This window comes from Ceratotherium simum, chromosome 9, assembly GCF_057802395.1.
Source record: "Ceratotherium simum simum isolate JZ-2026a chromosome 9, ASM5780239v1, whole genome shotgun sequence".
In the NCBI taxonomy this organism is placed as follows: Eukaryota; Metazoa; Chordata; class Mammalia; order Perissodactyla; family Rhinocerotidae; genus Ceratotherium; species Ceratotherium simum.
Window position 1 is genome coordinate 3,212,083 of NC_141908.1, and position 18,222 is coordinate 3,230,304.

Here is an 18,222-nt window from a genome sequence, read left to right on the forward strand (position 1 = left end):
CTCCTTGTGAGTCTGGGAGAAGCCTGAGGACCCCCAGGGGTGGTCCTCCTGAGACAGTCTGCGGCTGGCAGGCAGGCGCTCACAGCTCTGACCTGGCGCTCAGCGAGCTCTCGTTGGTCTTCCCGTCAGTGCTGGGGGGTGGGCCCAAGAGCCTCCTGCCACAGAGCAGGTTGCACAGGGCGTCGCGGAACTTCTCGGCCACGAAGAAGTACATGACCGGGTCGAGCGCCCCGTTGAGGCTGGTGAGGCCGGAGGTGATGCGGTTCCCCAGGGCCAGCACGCGCTGGGCGGCGCACGAGGTGCCACTGCCGCGGTAGAGCAGCAGGTAGAGGGAGCGGTGGACGTGGTAGGGCACAAAGCACACCAGGAAGATGGCGAGCACCATGGCGATCATGCGCACCGCCTTGTTCTTGAGGCGCTTCTCCACGCGCGGGCCCTGCCGCAGGCTGCGGATGATCAGCAGGTAGCAGGTGACCGTGGTGACAAACGGGAAGGTGAAGGCCACGGCCAGGGACACGAGGGCGTGGTGGGAGGCCTTCTCCCGGTACAGCTGCAGGCAGACGACAGTGTGGTTGGTCTGCACGGTCTGTGGGCTCACCAGCAGCGGGGCCATGGCCACGGCCACCACTACCCAGAGGAAGGCGCAGGCCAGGTGGGCGTAGAGGGGTCTTCGGAGCTTGAGGGACTTGATGGGGTGCACGATGGCCAGGAAGCGGTCAGCACTGATGCAGGTGAGGAAGTAGATGCTGGCATACATGTTGAGGTAGAAGAGGAAGCCCGTGAGTCGGCACGGGATTTCCCCAAATGGCCAGTGGTTCCCGGAGAAGTGGTAGACGAGGCGGGTGGGCAGGACCAGCACACAGGACAGGTCGGCCACGGCCAGGTGCATCAGGAACACGTTGGCGGGGGTGCCCGACTTGTGGTCCCGCGTGAAAAGCCACAGGGCCAGGGCATTGCCCACAAAAGCCAGGATGAAATCCAGGAGGTAGAAGGAGGCAAACAGGACGTTCTCCAGCGGCGTCTCCTGGCCACATTGCTCTGTGGTGGCCAGGGAGGAATTGGTGATCAGACCTGGGGAGGCCAGCTCGAGGCGATTCATGCTTCGGCTGGAGGCAGAGCCCGGGGACGAGCCTGGAGGGAACAAGCAGACAGGTCCCAGAGAGCCTGGGACGGGTGAAGTGTCACCCTCTGCGGAGGTCCAGGAGCCCTCAGAAGACTTCAGTACCTGCCAACCCTAACCCCAGGAATGGCGCTGTTCCAAGCTCAGCATTGCCTTGGGGACTACTGAGGGCACCTCCTATGTCCATCTGGGGGTAGACAAGTGTCACAGGCTTTCTGAACTTCAGCAAAAAGCAAAAACAAAGCCAGGGCCTGGAGATCTCCAAGGCTGCTGCTGGGGTCGGCTTCCCCCTGTGAAGCTGTGTCCCTCTGAGCAAGTGAGAGCCTGGGCCCAGTACTGGGTGTCCCAGAAGTCCCCTCTCTCAGACCTGGAGGACAGAGTCAGCACCATGGGGATCAGGGAGTGAACCCCGTCTGTCTGAGGCTCCGGGGGCAGGAAGATGGAGAGAGGGGCCCCACATTCTTCGTCCTGCTCCCAACTGTGCTCTCTGAGTGGCAGGGGCTGGCATGTGGGGCCCCTGAGCCCCACTCCCGATGGGTGGGTGGGTCACCTGTTCCTGAGACCGTGCACGGAGCCCGGCCAGCTTCTCTTTGACTTCAGCCTTGCCAGGTGAACCCTGCTCACCCCGAGTCCTGGGACCCTCCCTGACCCTCCTGCCTGGCTCCGTGGCACTTCCCATGCCTGCAGTGTGTCCCTGCTTCCTGCTTCTCTCCTGCGGGCCCCTGGCACAGCTCTCCATACCTGCCGCACAGGAGGGCCCCACCAGGAGCGCAGCAAGGCCGTCCTGGGAGGTCGGGGGCCTGCCCTGTCCACTGGCACCTGAGGGCTGTCCAGGCCCGTATCCCAGGGTCTCTCAAGCTGTCTGTTTGGACATTCTAACAGGTGGAGACCTGTAATCTAGGAAGCCGTGCTCCTGGGCCTCAGGCCAGCAGCGGGTATTTCACTACCAGGAGGCAGATTCTTTTCCAGTGGGGGAAGAGCCATTTTCCCCAGAGGTAGAGAGACCAGCCAGGGTTTTCCAGCCTAGATCTGCAGTCCCAGAGAGGCCTGGGTCTGGGGAGGCTGCCTGTCCGCCTGGCCTCGCTCTCCTGGTTTACCCACCCCTGTGGGGGCCCAGCTTGGACATTAGGCCAGTTGACATCCTCAAGTAAGGGGTGCCTAATCCCATCATATTTTAATTACCGGAGGGATCTTGGGAAGTTCCCCTGCCCAAATTCTCTCCCCAGGAAGCCTGAAAGTCTCGTACAGACATTGCTTTCCTGCTGCTTCCATGTGGTGTGAGCTGAGGGGGAGGCCTGGAGGCTGGGGGAGGGATGGGGCCAAGTGAGTGAGGGGTCATGTTAGAACCAGGGGTGGGAGGGGCTGTAGAGGGGCTGAGCTGGGTACCCTCATTCTGGGCTGCCCCTCAGGCCTGGACTGTGCCCCACAGGGCAGGGCCATCGGCACCCGGCCCCTCCGTGAGGGTGCTCACAGTACCGACTACCTGCTCTGCCTGCCGTGCACTCACACTGCTTCTGAGAGGCAGGCATCAGTAGCCCCATTTTACGGATTAGGAAATTGAAGCTCGGAACCAGCTAACTTGCTCAAGGTCATGTGGCCAGGGGCAATGGCCCTGGAGCCGAAAGTCAGATCAGGGACACCCTGCACCTCCCAGGACACTGCCGTCTTCTGGGGGCTGAGAGGTCCCAGCTGCCAGAGCTGGGAGTGTGGCTGGGCCTCAGAGCTCGCCCCGGAGTTGTCTCCCAGGCTCAGCACCTCCTCCTCGGGGCCTGGCGCCAGGGCCAGTGACAAAATTTGCGGGGCCCGGCACACAATGAAAATGCGGAGCCCTCGTTCAAAAAGTACGAATTTCAAGCTGATGACAGCAGAGCATTAAACCCAGCATGGGACCCTTCGTGGCTGCCTAGGGTGGGCGTGCCCACCCCTGGCTGTCTGCCTCCTGCCCAGTGCCCTGGCCTCGCACCCCGCTGAACGCTGCATGTGTCGTGCTTTCTCTGGGATGGAGACTTGACTATAAAAGGCTTTCCGGCTTGTTTCTGGTTTGTTGAGGTTTCTCTACCCCTCCCCTATGTTAGGAGTTGTGATACTGGTTTCTGCAGTGTGGTTGGAAGTGGGCCCTGCTTCGCTCTCCATGTGTTCCCTAGAAGTGTGAGCCTGGCCTGCACTCCCTGGCTCCTCGAAGGCCTGGTCTGCTCAGGGCAGGGTGGCTGGGGGTGCATGCAGTGTGGCCTGGGCAGTGTGGGGGCCACGGCTGTGGGTCAGGTGAGCGTCAGGGGGCAAGGGGGGCCGTAGGAGGAGGCCCTTGGCACAGTGCTATGGTGGGCAGGTGGCCGTGGCCTGGCACCTCTTCCTCCTGCTCCTTGGTCTGGCTCCTCCCTGTGCCCCGGGGCCAGTGGTGAGAGCGTGGGTGCCGATTCCGGCTGACTCTCACTGCAGCCAGGGGGCTCAGGCAAGGCGCTCACCGCCTGTAAGCTGACAGTGGGATGGGGACACCGCCTGTGGGGCCACTATGATTCAGACCGGGGCAGCCTCTGGGAAATAGGTTGTGCCATTATCACAGAGGTGTCTCAGGGACAGGGACACCCTCGTCCCTGTCCTGCTCTGAATTTGTCCCTGCTTGGTCCCTGAGCTCCCTGCCTGCCCCTCCCGGCGCCAGCCCTTACCTCTCACAGCAGGTCCAGGCAGAAGGGGCAGGAGGGCTGGAGGGCAGCAGGTGGGCTGTGGCCAGTGGGTGGCGGCGCTGGCGGTGGGCTCCGTGCAGCTCTGGTGGAAGGTGGCTATTTAAAGAGAGGAGGGGAGGCTGCAGCCCCTCTGGCCCTGAAAGGCCGCTTCATTCCCGAGGGTCCCTTGTGTGGTGGGCCACTCCCACGGCTGCCTCTGCAGCCACTGGGCTGTGAATATTCCAGTGTGTCCAGCCTATGCGCGCCCCCAATCCCCCCCCACTGACTCCAGCTTGGCCACCGAGTGTCACAGAGGCTAAGTGTGTGACTGTCTCGAAGCTGTGGAGTGGGTGTGGGCTGGGTGGGGGACTGGCTGGGACTGACAGACACAACAGGACGTTTCAGAACAGGATAATTTCCTACCAATGGGGGGGCAGGGAGGGGCTGGCTGCCACGGCAACGTGCCCGGGCTCCCAAGCCTGTGTGGCCGACAGTGGAGGGGGTCTTGTGAATGGGAGGGTGGGAGGCTGAGGAGTCTTGTTTGGTCGAATGAGAGAGGATTCTTTCAGGACACTTGCTGTAGGGTCCTTGTGTCCTGCCCCGAATAATGAGGCTCCGTTTGGGCGTGCGGAATAAATCATGGCCTTTATCCTGAGCGGGACACAGCTGCGGGCTCCTCATAATGGGGTGCTGTCTGAGCCTGTGGGGACGCAGCTCAGCCTGCGAGGCCTGGCCCTCGCGTGTGCAGGCTCCTCCTCTGGACCGGAGGCCGTGAAGAGGGCCACTGCTGCCCACTGCCCACTAGCCCCTAAGACTCCATCTGGGGGTGGCTCGAGGCTGGGAGTGTTGGCTGCTTCTGAGTCTACTCAGGCAAAGCTTGTTTCTGTCTTTCAAAAAATGACACATCCAGTAGCACAGGGAACCAATTCACCATTCCTAATTTCAAAAGACTTGAATTTTTTAGTTAAAGCTACATTATTAAAAATATATGTAGCTATTATTGGGAAGTAACTACCACATGTACCATCTGAAATTTGTTTTTTCACACCACCCTGTGCAGTTGGGGTTTCTGTTTTGCCCATTTTACAGATAAGCAAACTGAGGTTCGGGAGGTGAATAACTTGCCAGCGACAAACCACCAGGAAGTGGCAGAGCCGGGATTTGAACCCAAGCACATGCCACCCCAAAACTACGCTTTGTGTGTGGGTGTTTTGTTCTATTTTCCTGTTGCACCTTGATGCTAGAATTCTTAGGTTCCATCTTCATTCTACCTGGAAAAAAATTCTGCAGGTTGCCTTTAGATCTGGTGCTGGCATCAGGCCTGTCGAAAAGATGTTTCATATCTGGGGTTCCTTCAAGAGAGCCAGGCTCCTCAATTCTGTCTGGCCTGGGAGCCAGGGTGTGGCCCCCTCCCTGCCAGGCCCTGTGAGGTGCTCCCTGGAAGAACTGGCTCACACTGGTTTGAAATGAGGGTGTCTGACTGGCTGCCCTGAGCAGGGCATTTCTGTTGTTGGGGCGATTGCTGACAGTGTCTTTAAGGGCATTGACCATTAGAACAGAATTTGGGGGAGTTGTGCTAATTTCTGTAGCTTTGAAACAAAAATTATTCCATATGGGTTGAATGTTGTCCTAATGCTAAGAGGAGTTATCAAGTGTGGGAGTGGGGTTATGAGGAATAAATGCTGTGTCTGTGACAGACACAAGCAGGTGGCAGATGTGGTGTGGAGAGGGCTAGCCACCAGGGGGAGAGGGTCAGCCCTAGGCCTGCTGTGGCAGGTGGCCTGGGCTGGGCACTGGGGGCACAGAGTGTCTGGGTCAGAGTGGATTGGGGAAAGCCCATCGGGCTTCAGGGATCTGGGGACTGAAGGGGGTAAAGCCTTAGTCACGGAGATGAAGACTGCAGCCACAGACCATGTCTGTGGCCCAGGGGCAGGTAGAGGAGCCCAGCGTCCCGGGCTGGGAGCCGCTGCCCTGTGTGGGGCATCCGGTGAAGGATGGCTGGGAGCCAGTCAGCAGCTCAGCTTGGGCCCCCTGCCCTTCACACCTGCTGGGGAGACAAGACACACACGGGGCAAGCAGCGTCAGGCAGCATGGAGTCCAGACCCAAATGAGGTGGCAGGCACCGTGGTTAAGGGCATGGACACTGAGTTGGCTGCCCTGGCATCTAGGATTGCCCACTACATCTGGATAGGGGATCCTGAGTCTGAGAGTTAATCTCTTAAGTAGACCCTTGACCTGCCTATAAAAGGGGCCAGTGCTGGTATCAGGTCGTGGAGGCTGGTGAGGGGCGGACTTCCCCCTCACAGGCTTCCTGTGGACTGGGGGCCTGGAAAGGGAGGGAGGAAAGGAGGGCCGGATGCCTCGGGAACACTTACGGATTGGGGGGGGGCAGGTGGGGGATGGGGAGCAATGGATTGGGGCCTTTGTGCCTCTTTGCTTGGGGACCCTGAATCTAAATTCCTGCCACCTTTGAGGCCCAAGGACACGGAAACCATGTCGATTTCTCTCTCAGTAGAGACCACAGCTGTTGCCCAAGGCGGGGAGAAGCACCAGAAATTACTCTGAGGTCTTTACAAAAAAGAGTCTGTGATGACAGTTCCTGGGTTTGGGGGCCCCCATCTGGCACAGCCGTGCTTGTCTCTGCAAACAGAAAGAGCCTGTAGATGCTCAGGTCCCCCTTTGTCTGGCAGACCCCAAAGGAAGCGGGTGTGGGCCCAGTGGACCTGGCACTCCTTGGCCACTCTGCTGGGCATGGCGGGGTGTGGAGACAGATAGTCACTGTACAGTTACTCATGGGTGTTAAAAGACATTTGAAAAATAAAACTAATTTTTCAGCAAATGTCAATAAAACAATGTCTATTCCACACGATGTCCTAGGCCCAGAAAAAGTATAAAGAAAAAATTATCACGTTTTCCCTGCTATCCAAAGATGGCAAACACCAACATTCTGATGTATTTCCTTTTCGTCTTTTTCCTGTGCAGACTCCTTTTTGGAGGACGTGTCTGTGGCCTTCCTGCCACAGGATTGGTCAGCTTGCTTTCCTGGCCTGACCCCTGGAGGCCCACGGGCATTTGCTAAAGCTGCAGGGGGGTCAGGGATCTCTTCTCCCGGGAGGTAGTGGGGCTGTCTGAGGAGGAAGAGGGGGCGTGGGCAGCCTGCCCTTAACCCCCTACCTCACTTCCCGCAGGCACCTGTGCCGGCCCTGCCACAACCGTGAGAAGGCCAAGGGCCTAGGCAAGTACATCTGTCAGCGGTGCCACCTGGTCATCGACGAGCAGCCCCTCATGTTCAGGAATGATGCGTACCACGCGGACCACTTCAGCTGCACCCACTGTGGGTACGTGCATGGCCAGTCCCTGTGACCAGGGCCGGTGGAGAGCCAGTGGAGGTGGGACCCCCACCAGGGGAGTGATGGAGCAGGAGAGATGGACCCATCCAAAGAGTGGGGTGCAGGGCGGAGGTGGAATGGGGCCAGGAAGGCACCGCTGCAGGAGACTCCTCTCTCAGGCTTATGTTCAGGGAGGACTTGCCTGGGGCCTGGCTTCAGACTGAGGGGGTGAGGGAGCGCTGGGCCCCGGATGAAGCTGAGAGGAAGGAATCGAAGGCTCGGAGGGCGAGGCTGAGGAGGAGGGGTTGGTGCTGGTGTTGGAGAGGGGAGAAGAGAGGAGAGAGAGGCTACAGAGCCATCCCCTTGTGCCTGCCCCAGACCCCCAGTCTGGTATGGAGGAGCCTGGAGAACAGATCTGCTTCTCAGAGGGCCTGACGGTGCCGAACACAGGCCGCCTTCTGCAAGGGCCGTGTGGGATTCCTGTGCCCGGGGCCTGTCTGGGGCACAGGAAGCCTCCAAAACAATCAGAGATCAAAGAGCCGCCTGCCCTGGGCGCTCTGCTGGGACAGAACGGGGCCTCTCAGGAAGCTGCACCCCTGGGGCTAGAGGGGCTGGTGTGACCCCTGCCAGCGTGGGCCCCCAGAGAAGGGCAGGGAGGCCACCTGGGGGCTCTGTGCTGTCTTCCAGGAAGGAGCTGACTGCTGAGGCCCGCGAGCTGAAGGGTGAGCTCTACTGCCTGCCCTGCCATGACAAGATGGGCGTCCCCATCTGTGGGGCCTGCCGCCGGCCCATCGAGGGCCGTGTGGTCAACGCGCTGGGCAAGCAGTGGCATGTGGAGGTGAGTGAGGCCAGCCTAGATGGGAGGTGGGGTCCTCCTGCAGCCCCTCCCCACTCCCACTCCCAGGCCGTGGAGCTGGCTCCCAGCAGGCACCTTCCTCTTGGGTGCTGCGCCTCCTCACCCCTGGCCAGGAGACCTGAGCACACAGACCATGGTTGGGCAGCCATGCTTCCCTTCCTTCCTCCTCATCCTGGCCTTCTAGAGGATTCCAAAGTGATAAGAAGACCTTGGGGACCATGTGCCCAGGGAGCCCTGTGGGATTGCAGTTGACAGAACTGGGTGTGTGTACAGCCCGTGTAGACATGGAAGCTGGGCACACCTGGTGGTGAGCTCCTCAAGTGTGCCCACCTGGGTCACCTGGAACACTCACCCCTGCACTGTGGGCTCTTATGGTCTTATGGACACTACTTCCAAGGGAGGTTTTCGATCCCCAGTGACCTGACCAGCTCTGTGTCCCAGAATCTCTGCCTTGGGTGGTCTCTTTGAGAAGGTCCCGCTGTGGGAGGGTGGACCCCCACACGCCGAATCCTTGCCGAACAAGAAGATGCTGCTCAGAGACATGAGGGCTTGTAGGGGATGCCCACGGGAGGCAGACATGTGCAGCCTTCCAAGAAGCACCACGCTAATAACATTGGCCCCACCTGGGAGGGCCCGCCATGGCACAGGCTCCTCCCCTGACAACTTGGGCTGAGGTTGCCCAGGTGGGAAGCAGGCCCAGAGAGGATGGTGACGCCAGTGTCACTGTGCGTTAAGGAAGGAATGGGGTCTGCTGATGCAAGGACAGTCTGTGGAGGTGTCAGCCCCACTGCGCACCTGTGGGCATAGGAGGCACTCCACCCCTGGCCTCTGCGTCCTGTCCCGGTCTTGCTCCAGACCTGACTGGACCCCTCCCCTCCTAGCACTTTGTCTGTGCCAAGTGTGAGAAGCCATTCCTGGGTCACCGGCACTATGAGAAGAAGGGCCTGGCTTACTGCGAGACCCACTACAACCAGGTAGGGCGGGGCCCGAGGGCGCGCTGGCAGGACCTGCAAAGTCACAGGTCTGGAGGGGAGCTGCCTGCGCCTGTTGGGGGCTGAGGGGTGGTGGGGAGCCTGCAGGGAGGTGGGCGGGAAGGCTGCAGGCGTTGGAGCAGGAGAGCATGCAGGGCAGCCCCCTCAGGAGCGTGGTGGGTGCTGAGCCAGGCCTATGTGCTCCGGCCCAGCTCCCAGCTCAGCAGCCCTCTCGGCCTCTGTCCTCATTTGAGAAATGTGCCCCTATGGCCCAAGCCTGTTGTGGGGACCGAACGAGATGACAATGTCACAGTGTGACATTCTTCGTCCCCCTCCTGCTACGTCTGGCAAAGCCGCCCAGCTGCTCTGGCGCAGAAGACAGGGGTGACCACCCTGGCCCACACCTCTCAGGACACCAGCAGGAGCAAAGGGGCTTTTTGGGGAGTAATGCCTCCACTGTGGCCCTTCCCAGAGGGGAGATTCTGATGGGCCCAGGGTGCCCTCACATCCTGCCCTGGGCTGGGGCACATCTGCCTGGCTGATACCCTCTCTGTCCACAGCTCTTTGGGGATGTCTGCTACAACTGCAGCCGTGTGATTGAGGGCGACGGTAAGGCTCCTCTGTCCCTGTGCAGCCCCCCTCCTCGGCCCCGGGCCCCCGCTCTCCCTCTGGGCCCTGGGTCCTGCAGCTGCGGGCCCAGCTGGCCCTCACTTTGCACAGCTGGGCCTGCGGCCGGCCTGGGAAGGGGCTGCTGAGCACCATCCGCATCCGCCCCTCACAGTGGTGTCAGCCCTCAACAAGGCCTGGTGTGTGAACTGCTTCTCCTGTTCCGCCTGCGGCGGCAAGCTCACCCTGAAGTAAGTCAGCCAGCCTCCAGGGGCCCCAGGGGGCTGGTGGGCAGAGAGGGACTGCACGGTGTCTCCCTCCCTCCCTTCCCCTCCCTCTTCATGGCTCGGATTTGAGTGGGCTTTCCGTGGGCTCTTCCTTTCATTAGGCCTTCCCTGAATGCTCACTGTGGTCAGGCCCTGGGGATGCGGTGGGAGCAAGGCGTAGCCTAGCCCCATGGTGGCAGGTCCAGGGACCCCCAGGGCACAGTGACACAAGCCTCCAACACACCGCAAAGACCATGGGCTCTGGGGAGGGAAGGGCATTCCAGCCCAGGGAATAGCATGTTCAGAGGCAAAGGCGTCAGACCACAGGCTCATCCAGGAGGCTGAGAGGGGTGCAGGATGGCTGGAGCTGTGAGGTGCAGTGGAGCCCAGGTTTCTGAGGACAGCAGGGAGCCATGGAGTGTCAGAATTGGAGAGAAGCCTCTAGGAGCGGAGGGAGACCTGCAGGCCCCTCTCTCGTTCACTGTGACCTCTGGCCAGAAGCTCACCTGGGGCCTGGCCTGCGGGCCAGAAGCAGGCTGGTGGGGGAGGCTGTGGGCTAGGAGCCAGGGAAGCCCACTCCTCGGCCTCGACGGGTCAGAGGAGGCCTGGCTTGGGGCTGGTGGGCCATGGGGCTCTCCTGACTGTGGGACTTCCTCCCCAGGAACAAGTTTGTGGAGTTCGACATGAAGCCCGTGTGTAAGAGATGCTACGAGAAGTTCCCGCTGGAGCTGAAGAAGCGGCTGAAGAAGCTGTCGGAGCTGGCCGCCCGCAAGGCCCACCCCAAGGCTGTGGGCCTCAACTCTGCCTGAGAGGCCCCCTGCCTGCCCTCCTGCCTCTCCCTCCCTGCTTGTCTTCCTGCTCCTGGTGCCCCCTTCTGTTTACTGCCTCGGCTCCTCATCTCATCTCCTCTGTCTGTCACCTCTCCCCATCTCCTGCCCTCCCTCTGTTCTCCCCACTTCTCTCTCTGCTCAGCAGTCCCTCCTTTCCCCTCTATTCCCTCATCTCTGCCTCTTCCCCACCTGTCTCTTCTCTCCCTCCCATGGGCTCCTCCCCTTCCTTCTTTCCAGGCCAGGGGCAGAGGCAGGGGTCCTGGAGGTAGTCAGCCTGTGACAGGCCTGTGCCCACAAGGTTCAGCCTGAGGTCCTCCAGGGACAGGAGCGGATCAGGGCCTGGAGTCACCTGGCTCCAGCCTGTCCTGACCTGTCCCATCCCTGCAGGAGGCCTGGCAGTTCACTGTCTCCTGTGGGAGCTTGGCCAGCCTCCACCCCAAAGTGGCCCCACTGTGCACAGATGGCCCTCGGACCAGGGCCACGAGAATGGGAGCCTCTGGGGAACCACCCTTGCATCCCTCAGCCACACACTCACTCAGCCAAATAGGATCCCTGTGCCCAAACTGGGCCAGCAAGCCCTGCCAGCCGCACCCCACGCATCACCAGGCCCCACCACCATCACTCAGGAGGCCTCCTTCCTGAATCCGGCCTTGGCCAGTCCAGCCCCAACCCGGGCCGCTGTGGTTCCCCATGGCCCCTCCAGCTCCACCCCGCCAGGGCACACGCTGACTCTCTGGGTGTGGCCGGGGGCCCGGAGGTGGTGGGGTCAGGTGGGTGGCTCATTCCTACCCTCCAGGGACCTGGTGTTGGGACTCACACTTGCACAACCAATGAAGGCTTATTTACACATCACACGGCCCGCGTGGTTTGTGGCATCGGGCGTGAGGTGGTGGGGCAGCAGCCCCTGTGGACGCACTGCTGCAGGGTTGTTGAACACCGAGAGAGCAGGTGTCAGATAGGACAGGTGAGCGTTGTTCAGGTGGGACCCAGCCCTTGTTCCCAGGGCCAGGCTGCCATCCGGGCTTGGAGACAAGGCCAGCCAGAAGCCCTCAGTCCATGAAGGCCAGCCTGGTGGGTGGGGTGGGGGCAGGCTCCGACAGGGCTTTCTAGCACTTCGGAAGTGAACCCAGGCTTTCAAGGCCCTGCCTCCAGCTCTGCCCCCTACCTGGGCGGAGGCCAGCCTTAGCAGGAAGCTAGTGGCCTGCACCTCCACCAGGCCCACTGGCAGCAGCGCATGTGTCCCAGTGCCCTGTGGGGGAAGGAGAAGAGGCTTGCACAGGGGCCTCTTAGGAAGAATCTCCCCAGGGGAGAAACAGGAAGGGAAGGAGAGAGGGAGGGAGAAACCAGTGAAGTCATTCCCTGAGCACAGAGTTGTCATCCCGTATCCCTGGAGAAGTCACAATGCTTTTTGCTTCTTCTGGAAGAGACCCTTTGCTGGCCAGTGCCTCCTGGGCCTCCTGCCCACCTGACCGACCCCCTCCCCCCCACCTTCTCTCACTGACACACGCCCTGCTGCTCCGTGAATTTTTATTGAACATTTTTGGGGAGGTGGGTCATCTCAGCCATCCACCCATCGGCCTGGAGGCCTGACAGTCCCGGCCTCCCCCTGGGCTCCCTCCTTTGGCCCCCATGGTCAGCACCTAGGGGAGGGGGCCCACTTGGGCTGCAGAGGGGTGTGGGGGTGTTTTGGGGAGAGGGCAGAATGAAAGACTGCCTGCAGGAGGCAGGCCCTGGGCTGAGAGAAGGGCATCAGGGAAGTGCCCCAGGACCCCAGACTGGGAGGGTGACTGAGTGGCAGGCAAGCCCCCGCTGCTACAGATCGGCCAGGGCTGGGGCCCGGGAGCCCCGCTGCTTGTTCATGGTGCTCAGCAGCTGCTGCACATACGAGGTCAGCAGGTCGTCCATCTTGTAACCCTGGACAGGGGAAGGGGGGGGTCAGAGGATGCAGGGCACAGCTGGGGCGCTTCGACCAGGGCCTGGCAGTGCCCAGCTTCTGCCTCTGCGACACATGGGGCAGGGAGGTGGGGAGGGAAGTAGGGCTCCTGCTGCTGGGAACAGAGTCCCCCTCGCTCCTCAGAGTGCCCAGGACCACAGGCCCCACAAGCAGGCCTTGCTGCCACGCTCCTTGGGTAACACGCCCAGCCCTTCCCTCGCTGTGCCTCCTTCCAGGCCTCTGCTGGTCCAGCCCGGCCTGGCCCACCCCAGGCACAGGTGGCTGGGCCCTCATAGTGAGCACCTTGCCTGGGGGCAGGCGAGGGTCAGGGTGGGGGAAACCCAGTCCCCAGTGCCTCTCCGTCTGTGTGTCTGGCGAGGAGAAGGGACTCGGGGCCCCCAGGAGGCCCCCAGGCCTGGCGCTCACCAGAGAGGTCTCACACAGCAGGCGGCTGCCCCGGCCCAGGCTCCCTAGCACCATGTGGAAGTAGGTGCTGCCGCTGCTCCAGCTGGCGATCTTGGTGAAGGGGTAGGTGGTGAGCAGCTCCTGGGGGCGGGGTGGCAGGGTGGGTGGGAGCCGGCTGAAGCCCTGGGGCCCCGGGGCCCTGAGTCTGAGCTGCTGCTCTGGGGTCCTCCAGAGCCCATGGGGCCATGTGGGGGTACAGGAGGGCAGGTGACCGCAGCCCCACCCGCACAGGGGTCCTGGGACCCTGGTGGCCTCCCTAGCCCTGCCGGGGCCCTGCTGCTACCTTGGTCTTGGGGTGGATGAGCAGAACCCCGTGCCGGTTGATGGCGATGAGGATGATGTCCGGGTAGGAGGGCTCTGAGGTTTGCTGGGGAAGGGTCACAGTGGTCACAGCCCAGCCCAGGAGGCCAAGCGACCACCACCCCGAGGCACACGCACGCACACACGTGCACGCATGCTCCTCCGAAAGCTGGTGGCTGGTCCCACCTCAAGATGTGTGTTTGAGGAGAAGCTCAGGCTGCTGGGCCAGAGCTGCTGGGGCCTGCTTGGTGAGGACGGCTGGGGGGGTGAGGCCTACCTTCACCTCAAAGAAGGCAGACCCAAAGGTGGGCCACCGGCAGATCCACTTCAGGAAGGCCACTTTGGCCTCCTCCACCGTCTTGTCCCTGTGCTTGTCACAGGCCAGAAGGATGCTCTGGGGAGGTGAGGGCTGGTGAGGGCCTGTGGGTCCCACTCTGCCCAACCAGGCCCTCCAGATGGGGCCCCAAGGCCTGGCTCCAGGGCAGCGCCTGCCTGCCAGAGGCTACCCTGGGGGGCGCTTAGAGCCAAGCGTGTCCTCCAGCCCCTGGGGAGGAGAGCGCGTCTCCCGAGTGCTGTGGACGGCATGCAGGCATGGTGTCCGCAGGCCCAGACCACCTTCCAGCCCAGGAACGTGCTCATCCTGCCCAGGCAGGTCCTGGCACCCAGCCCCATGCCGGGTCCCTGGTATGGCAGGTCCCCTTCCCAGCCCCTGTCAAGGACCTTTTTCCATTCCTCCGAGGACATCAGGCGTGTGAGGTTCTCGGGCACGAGTTCCCTCAGGATCTTGGGGATACCAGCTAGCTGGGCCCGGTCACTGTCAAACTGGGCCTTGTAGATGAGGCCTGCCAGGTGGATGGCGTCTTCCCGTGAACACTTGTGGAACCCACGCAGGTACTTGGGCAGCTCCTGGGTGATGGACACGCTGGGCCTCAGGCTGCTGCCCCCCACCTTTGTGCTCAGGTGGCAGGGGTGACAGCCCACCCCCATCCAGGAGACTGAGCCAGCAAAAAGCTAGGGCCCTCCGGGTAGGGTTTCTGGCAGGGGAAGGACCATCCAGTCGGGGCTGGCCCCTGGCGTCTCATGGGGGTCGTGGCTGCTCTTCCCTCTGAGGTCAGCTCTTCAGGGCCAGCGCTCCAGGGGACGTGGGACCTTCTGCCCCTCCCCTCCTCTGGCAGTCGTGCTGCAGGTGCTGCTACCTTCGCTGTCCCCAAACACTGCTGTCCCTCTGCTCCTGGCTCCAGAACCCTCAGGGGCTCGGCCGGCCCGCCACATGGGGCCTGAAGGGCCTCCAGGAGCCCCTGGCGTGCGGTGGCCCTGGGGCAAGGCAGCCGCTGGCCTGCTGCCTCCTCCACCTCTCAGGGCAGGTGTGGGATGGAGTGAGGGTGGACCCAAAGCCCCCGAGGAGGGAGCCTGCCCAGTACCTGGTGGTAATGGAGTACGGTGTCTGCGTTCACGTCCTTCCCCGGGGCCACGTTGAGCCACAGTTTCCGCATGAAGTACACCCAGTAGGGGAGGGTCACGGGGCCCCCTGGGCAGGGCCGGCAGTGAGCACCAAGCCTGCCCTGGGCCCTGCTCCCTCCAGGACTCCCCTGGCCCCATGGGCTCTGCTGCTGGCTCCAACCCCTCCCGTGGCCCTGGGCGCTGCCGCCCCCGTCCCTGCACCCTGCCCGCTGCACATGCTCCTGGATGCCCCTCATATGGCGGCTGTGTTTGCTCCTGCTGCCTCCCCTGCTGGAAAACCTCCACGCCTTCCTTCTCCCGGACCCCCAACTCTCCCTCATCTTTCAAGACTAGTGCGGAGGTCACCTTCTCCAGGAATGTCGCTGGACCTCCCTGTGGGGGTCAGGTCCCGTGCATCCTTCATCACCCTGCAGTCCAGCCGTCTGTCCTAGGTCTGTCCCCATGCCCTGGCCCTGCCCCAGCTGGGAGAGCTCCCATGGCAAGTCTCTCACTGCCTGGCCCCAGGCCTGGCCGTACCCATGACCCAGGGAACATAAAAGGGAATGAATGAATCAATGAATGAACGGGCATGGGCCATGCAGGAGGTACCAGGAAGCCTTCCGACCCTGGCCCAGGGAGGCAGACAGTCTGTGCCTCTGCCCCGTCCATCCCAACCCCATCCCCCTTCCCTGCCCGCCCTGCTCCACACAGACCCCCTCACCTTCTTTCTGGGGCTTGTTCTTCCTCACCCAGTCAGATACCTGCCGCAAGGAGTCGAAGAAGAAGTCTCCCTCCTTCTGGCTGATGACCTAGGGTGGGTAGGGAGGAAGGCACAGAGGGCGTTCAGGTGGAGGGGCTTCCGGGGGAGTGCCCTCCTAGAGGGCCTGGGTCCAGCCAGCCCACCTGTGGCCTGGAGGCTGGGTGCCGGCCTAGGGCAGGCCTCGCTTCCCCGGGGGCCTGTCCGTGAATTGGGCTGCTTGTGGGCTCCATGACCCCACCCACCTTCGTCCTGCAGTGAGGGGCCCAGCCCAGCACAGGTGGGAGACTGCCACACACGGCAGCCCCTGCCCCTTTCCCTCCTGGCCCCTGGCCTGCGGGCCAGCCGCACCTTGTCTGCGATCTTGATGAAGAGGCTGCAGCCTTCCCAGGAGGCCAGCTGCAGGGTGGCGGCGATGCCCTCGCATACTTCTCGCACGCGCATGTTGGAGCCCACCTCCAGCACCTGGGCAGAGAGGCGGCATGTGAATGTCTCAGGATGCGGCTCAGCCTGCGTGACCCCCTCATCGCCTGACCCCACTGCTCCTTCGTAAGACTGGGGCTGGATGTCCTGGGAAGGGCAAGCCTTCCCTGCTAGAAAACCGGCCAGATGTTTGTGTTGTTTTGTCACAGCGATCACTGTCTCGGGCCCAAGAGGCCCGGCCTTTTGAACCTGCTCTGCGAGCCCTGCAGCCAGGCTGTGGGAACTTTCCGTTATGGGACTTGACCGTCTCCAGGACGGTAGAGGCCACAGTGCCGTTGGGGAGGGCTGTGAAGGCACACTGTCCCCTCGGCCTCCTCGGCCTTGCGCTCCACTGCTGCCACTTGGCCCAGGGCCTCTGCCTCATAGCCCGTCCTGGTGGTCTCCCACCTCCCACCAGCAGACAGCATGGGCTCTGTCCACAGGCAGCGCTGCTCTCAGGCCCCCACGCCCTGGGACTCCACCCTGCTGCCCACCCTTCTGGCCTCCTTGCTCCCATGCCTCAGCCTAGAATGCCCTCCACACCTTGGGACAGTCCCAACCACCCACTGCACTACCTGAACTTCCCGGGCCGGCCCGCCCCTGCGCCGGCTGGCAGCACCTGGGGGCGCATGGCACTCAGTCCTGTTTGTGGGGCACCAAGGAGGGCGTGGGCAGGTTTCTCAGGGCAGATGGGGCGGGGGTAGGAGCAGGGAAGGTGAGACGATCTGCTCTAACTCTGAAAACAGCCTTGTCAGTCCGCTTCTTTTCACTCTCCTCAGGTAACCCAGGTGCAGAAGGACTTTGCTCTGGACTGGGAGCCCGAGTCCCTCGGGGCAGGGGCTCACCTCAATAGTGTCGTTGGGGAAGTGGATCTCGTGGCGGATGGGGAAGATGTTCTGCTCCACGGCCTCCACCTCCCTCTGGTGTGGGGGCTGCTTCCGGGGCCCCGTCCTAGAGCAGGACAGTGCTGCATGTGCCACCCTGCCAGCCTGCCACCCGAGCCCAGCCCAGCCGCCAGCCTCCAGAACAACCCTAGAGACCACTGCCCAGGGCGCGGTTCCCAGGGGGCTGCCCCTTCCTGGGGTGCTCAGCACATGGCCCAGAGGAGGAGGCAGAGGCCAGCCTGGACTCATCCCCCAGGTGACCCAGGATTCTGAGGAGCAGGCTGGGGACACACATGGGGAGGGGACCCGAGCTGGCCAGGGCCTCTGGGGTAGGGTGCCAGCTGGCAGGGTGGGTCGTGTTCTCGTTTTCACACAGCAGGCCTCCCTGAGGGCACCCATCTCCCCCTCCATGACCAGTGCCGCCACTCACTGTCATGGCCGCCCACACGGCCAAGGCACTCTACCCCACAGCCACAGGAGGCCAAGCCAGAGGGGCAGGCGGCGTGGAGGAGAACCCAGACCGAGCTAAGGAAGAGCTGCCTGGCTGTGGGAGGGCGGGGGCAGGGAGACTGCACACGGATGGACAGGCATGGGCCTCTGACCTTGGCCACTCTGGGCTGGGCTTGGCAGGAGAAGGGTGGCTTAGGGCATTGATGTCATCCTCTGGCCTCCAGGCAGTTCCCTCTGTACCCCAGACAGGCAGCCGTGGGGGCAGAGGAGCACATGGCTACCACTGAGCCTGCCAGAAGCTTCTACTGACCCCCCAGGCCTCCTTGTGACCCTCCTGGGCCTCACCCTCTGCCTTTCTCCCCAGTGGCTGGGGGCTGGTCCTGCCTCCCCAAAGTGACAGCAGTTTCTGAAGAGGACCAAAGCCTGGTCCCCGCTGGCCAGTGTCCCCACTGGACCACAAGCTCCTGGAGGGCCGGCTGGTCCCCTCAGCACCCCTGCACACTGGCCCGGCCAATGCTCCAGGGGCGTGGGGCTGGCACGTGATGCTCACCTCAGCACCCTCTGGATGCGGCGGCTGCAGTCAGGGGCCAGCAGCTTCCTCCTCCGAGTGTCTATGAACTTCTGGGCGTGGGGCAGCAGGGCCTTGCCAGGCGGGAAGAGGCCTGTGCAGAGCCACAGCAGCTGCCAGCCCCGCTCCTCGCTGTACCTGGGGGTGGCACTGCCCGTCAGCCCAGGAAGGGCCCTCCCGGGGGCCCTGGGCCAGCCAGGCACTGCGGAGAGGTGGATGTGAGGCCTGCCTGAGGCTGTGGGAGTCTGTGGGGCCTGGCCGGGGAGAGGATGCAGCTGGCCCGCTGCCCAGCTCCCCAATGCCACAGAGATTTTCACACCCATGA

General features: G+C 62.6%; 3 protein-coding genes across 4 annotated transcripts in view; 1 reads left to right on the forward strand and 2 right to left on the reverse strand.

The window, feature by feature from the left end:
• Positions 1 to 11,484, forward strand: part of LIMS2 (LIM zinc finger domain containing 2) — a 35,630-nt gene extending 24,146 nt beyond the window's left edge. For both annotated transcript variants that reach the window (XM_014782516.2, XM_004423933.3), the window contains exons 5-10: positions 6,969 to 7,118; positions 7,797 to 7,947; positions 8,847 to 8,939; positions 9,497 to 9,545; positions 9,718 to 9,793; positions 10,470 to 11,484. In XM_014782516.2, the coding sequence (XP_014638002.1) occupies positions 6,969 to 7,118; positions 7,797 to 7,947; positions 8,847 to 8,939; positions 9,497 to 9,545; positions 9,718 to 9,793; positions 10,470 to 10,617 (667 nt within the window). In that variant the 3' untranslated portion in view covers positions 10,618 to 11,484. The remainder of the gene's footprint in view (positions 1 to 6,968; positions 7,119 to 7,796; positions 7,948 to 8,846; positions 8,940 to 9,496; positions 9,546 to 9,717; positions 9,794 to 10,469) is intronic.
• GPR17 (G protein-coupled receptor 17) lies at positions 80 to 1,114 on the reverse strand. Its single transcript, XM_004423934.3, has one exon. It carries the CDS (start codon positions 1,097 to 1,099, stop codon positions 80 to 82), a length of 1,020 nt encoding a protein of 339 aa, XP_004423991.2. The 5' UTR covers positions 1,100 to 1,114.
• A 675-nt stretch (positions 11,485 to 12,159) lies between the features above and the next one.
• The window catches only part of MYO7B (myosin VIIB), a 94,291-nt gene continuing 88,228 nt past the window's right edge, over positions 12,160 to 18,222 (reverse strand). The window contains exons 40-49 of the mRNA XM_087434972.1: positions 17,880 to 18,035; positions 16,841 to 16,946; positions 15,885 to 15,998; positions 15,498 to 15,585; positions 14,758 to 14,864; positions 14,057 to 14,242; positions 13,614 to 13,730; positions 13,320 to 13,403; positions 12,998 to 13,117; positions 12,160 to 12,552 (exon numbers count right to left, since the gene is read on the reverse strand). Coding sequence (XP_087291098.1) covers positions 12,451 to 12,552; positions 12,998 to 13,117; positions 13,320 to 13,403; positions 13,614 to 13,730; positions 14,057 to 14,242; positions 14,758 to 14,864; positions 15,498 to 15,585; positions 15,885 to 15,998; positions 16,841 to 16,946; positions 17,880 to 18,035 — 1,180 coding nt within the window. The 3' untranslated portion in view covers positions 12,160 to 12,450. The remainder of the gene's footprint in view (positions 12,553 to 12,997; positions 13,118 to 13,319; positions 13,404 to 13,613; positions 13,731 to 14,056; positions 14,243 to 14,757; positions 14,865 to 15,497; positions 15,586 to 15,884; positions 15,999 to 16,840; positions 16,947 to 17,879; positions 18,036 to 18,222) is intronic.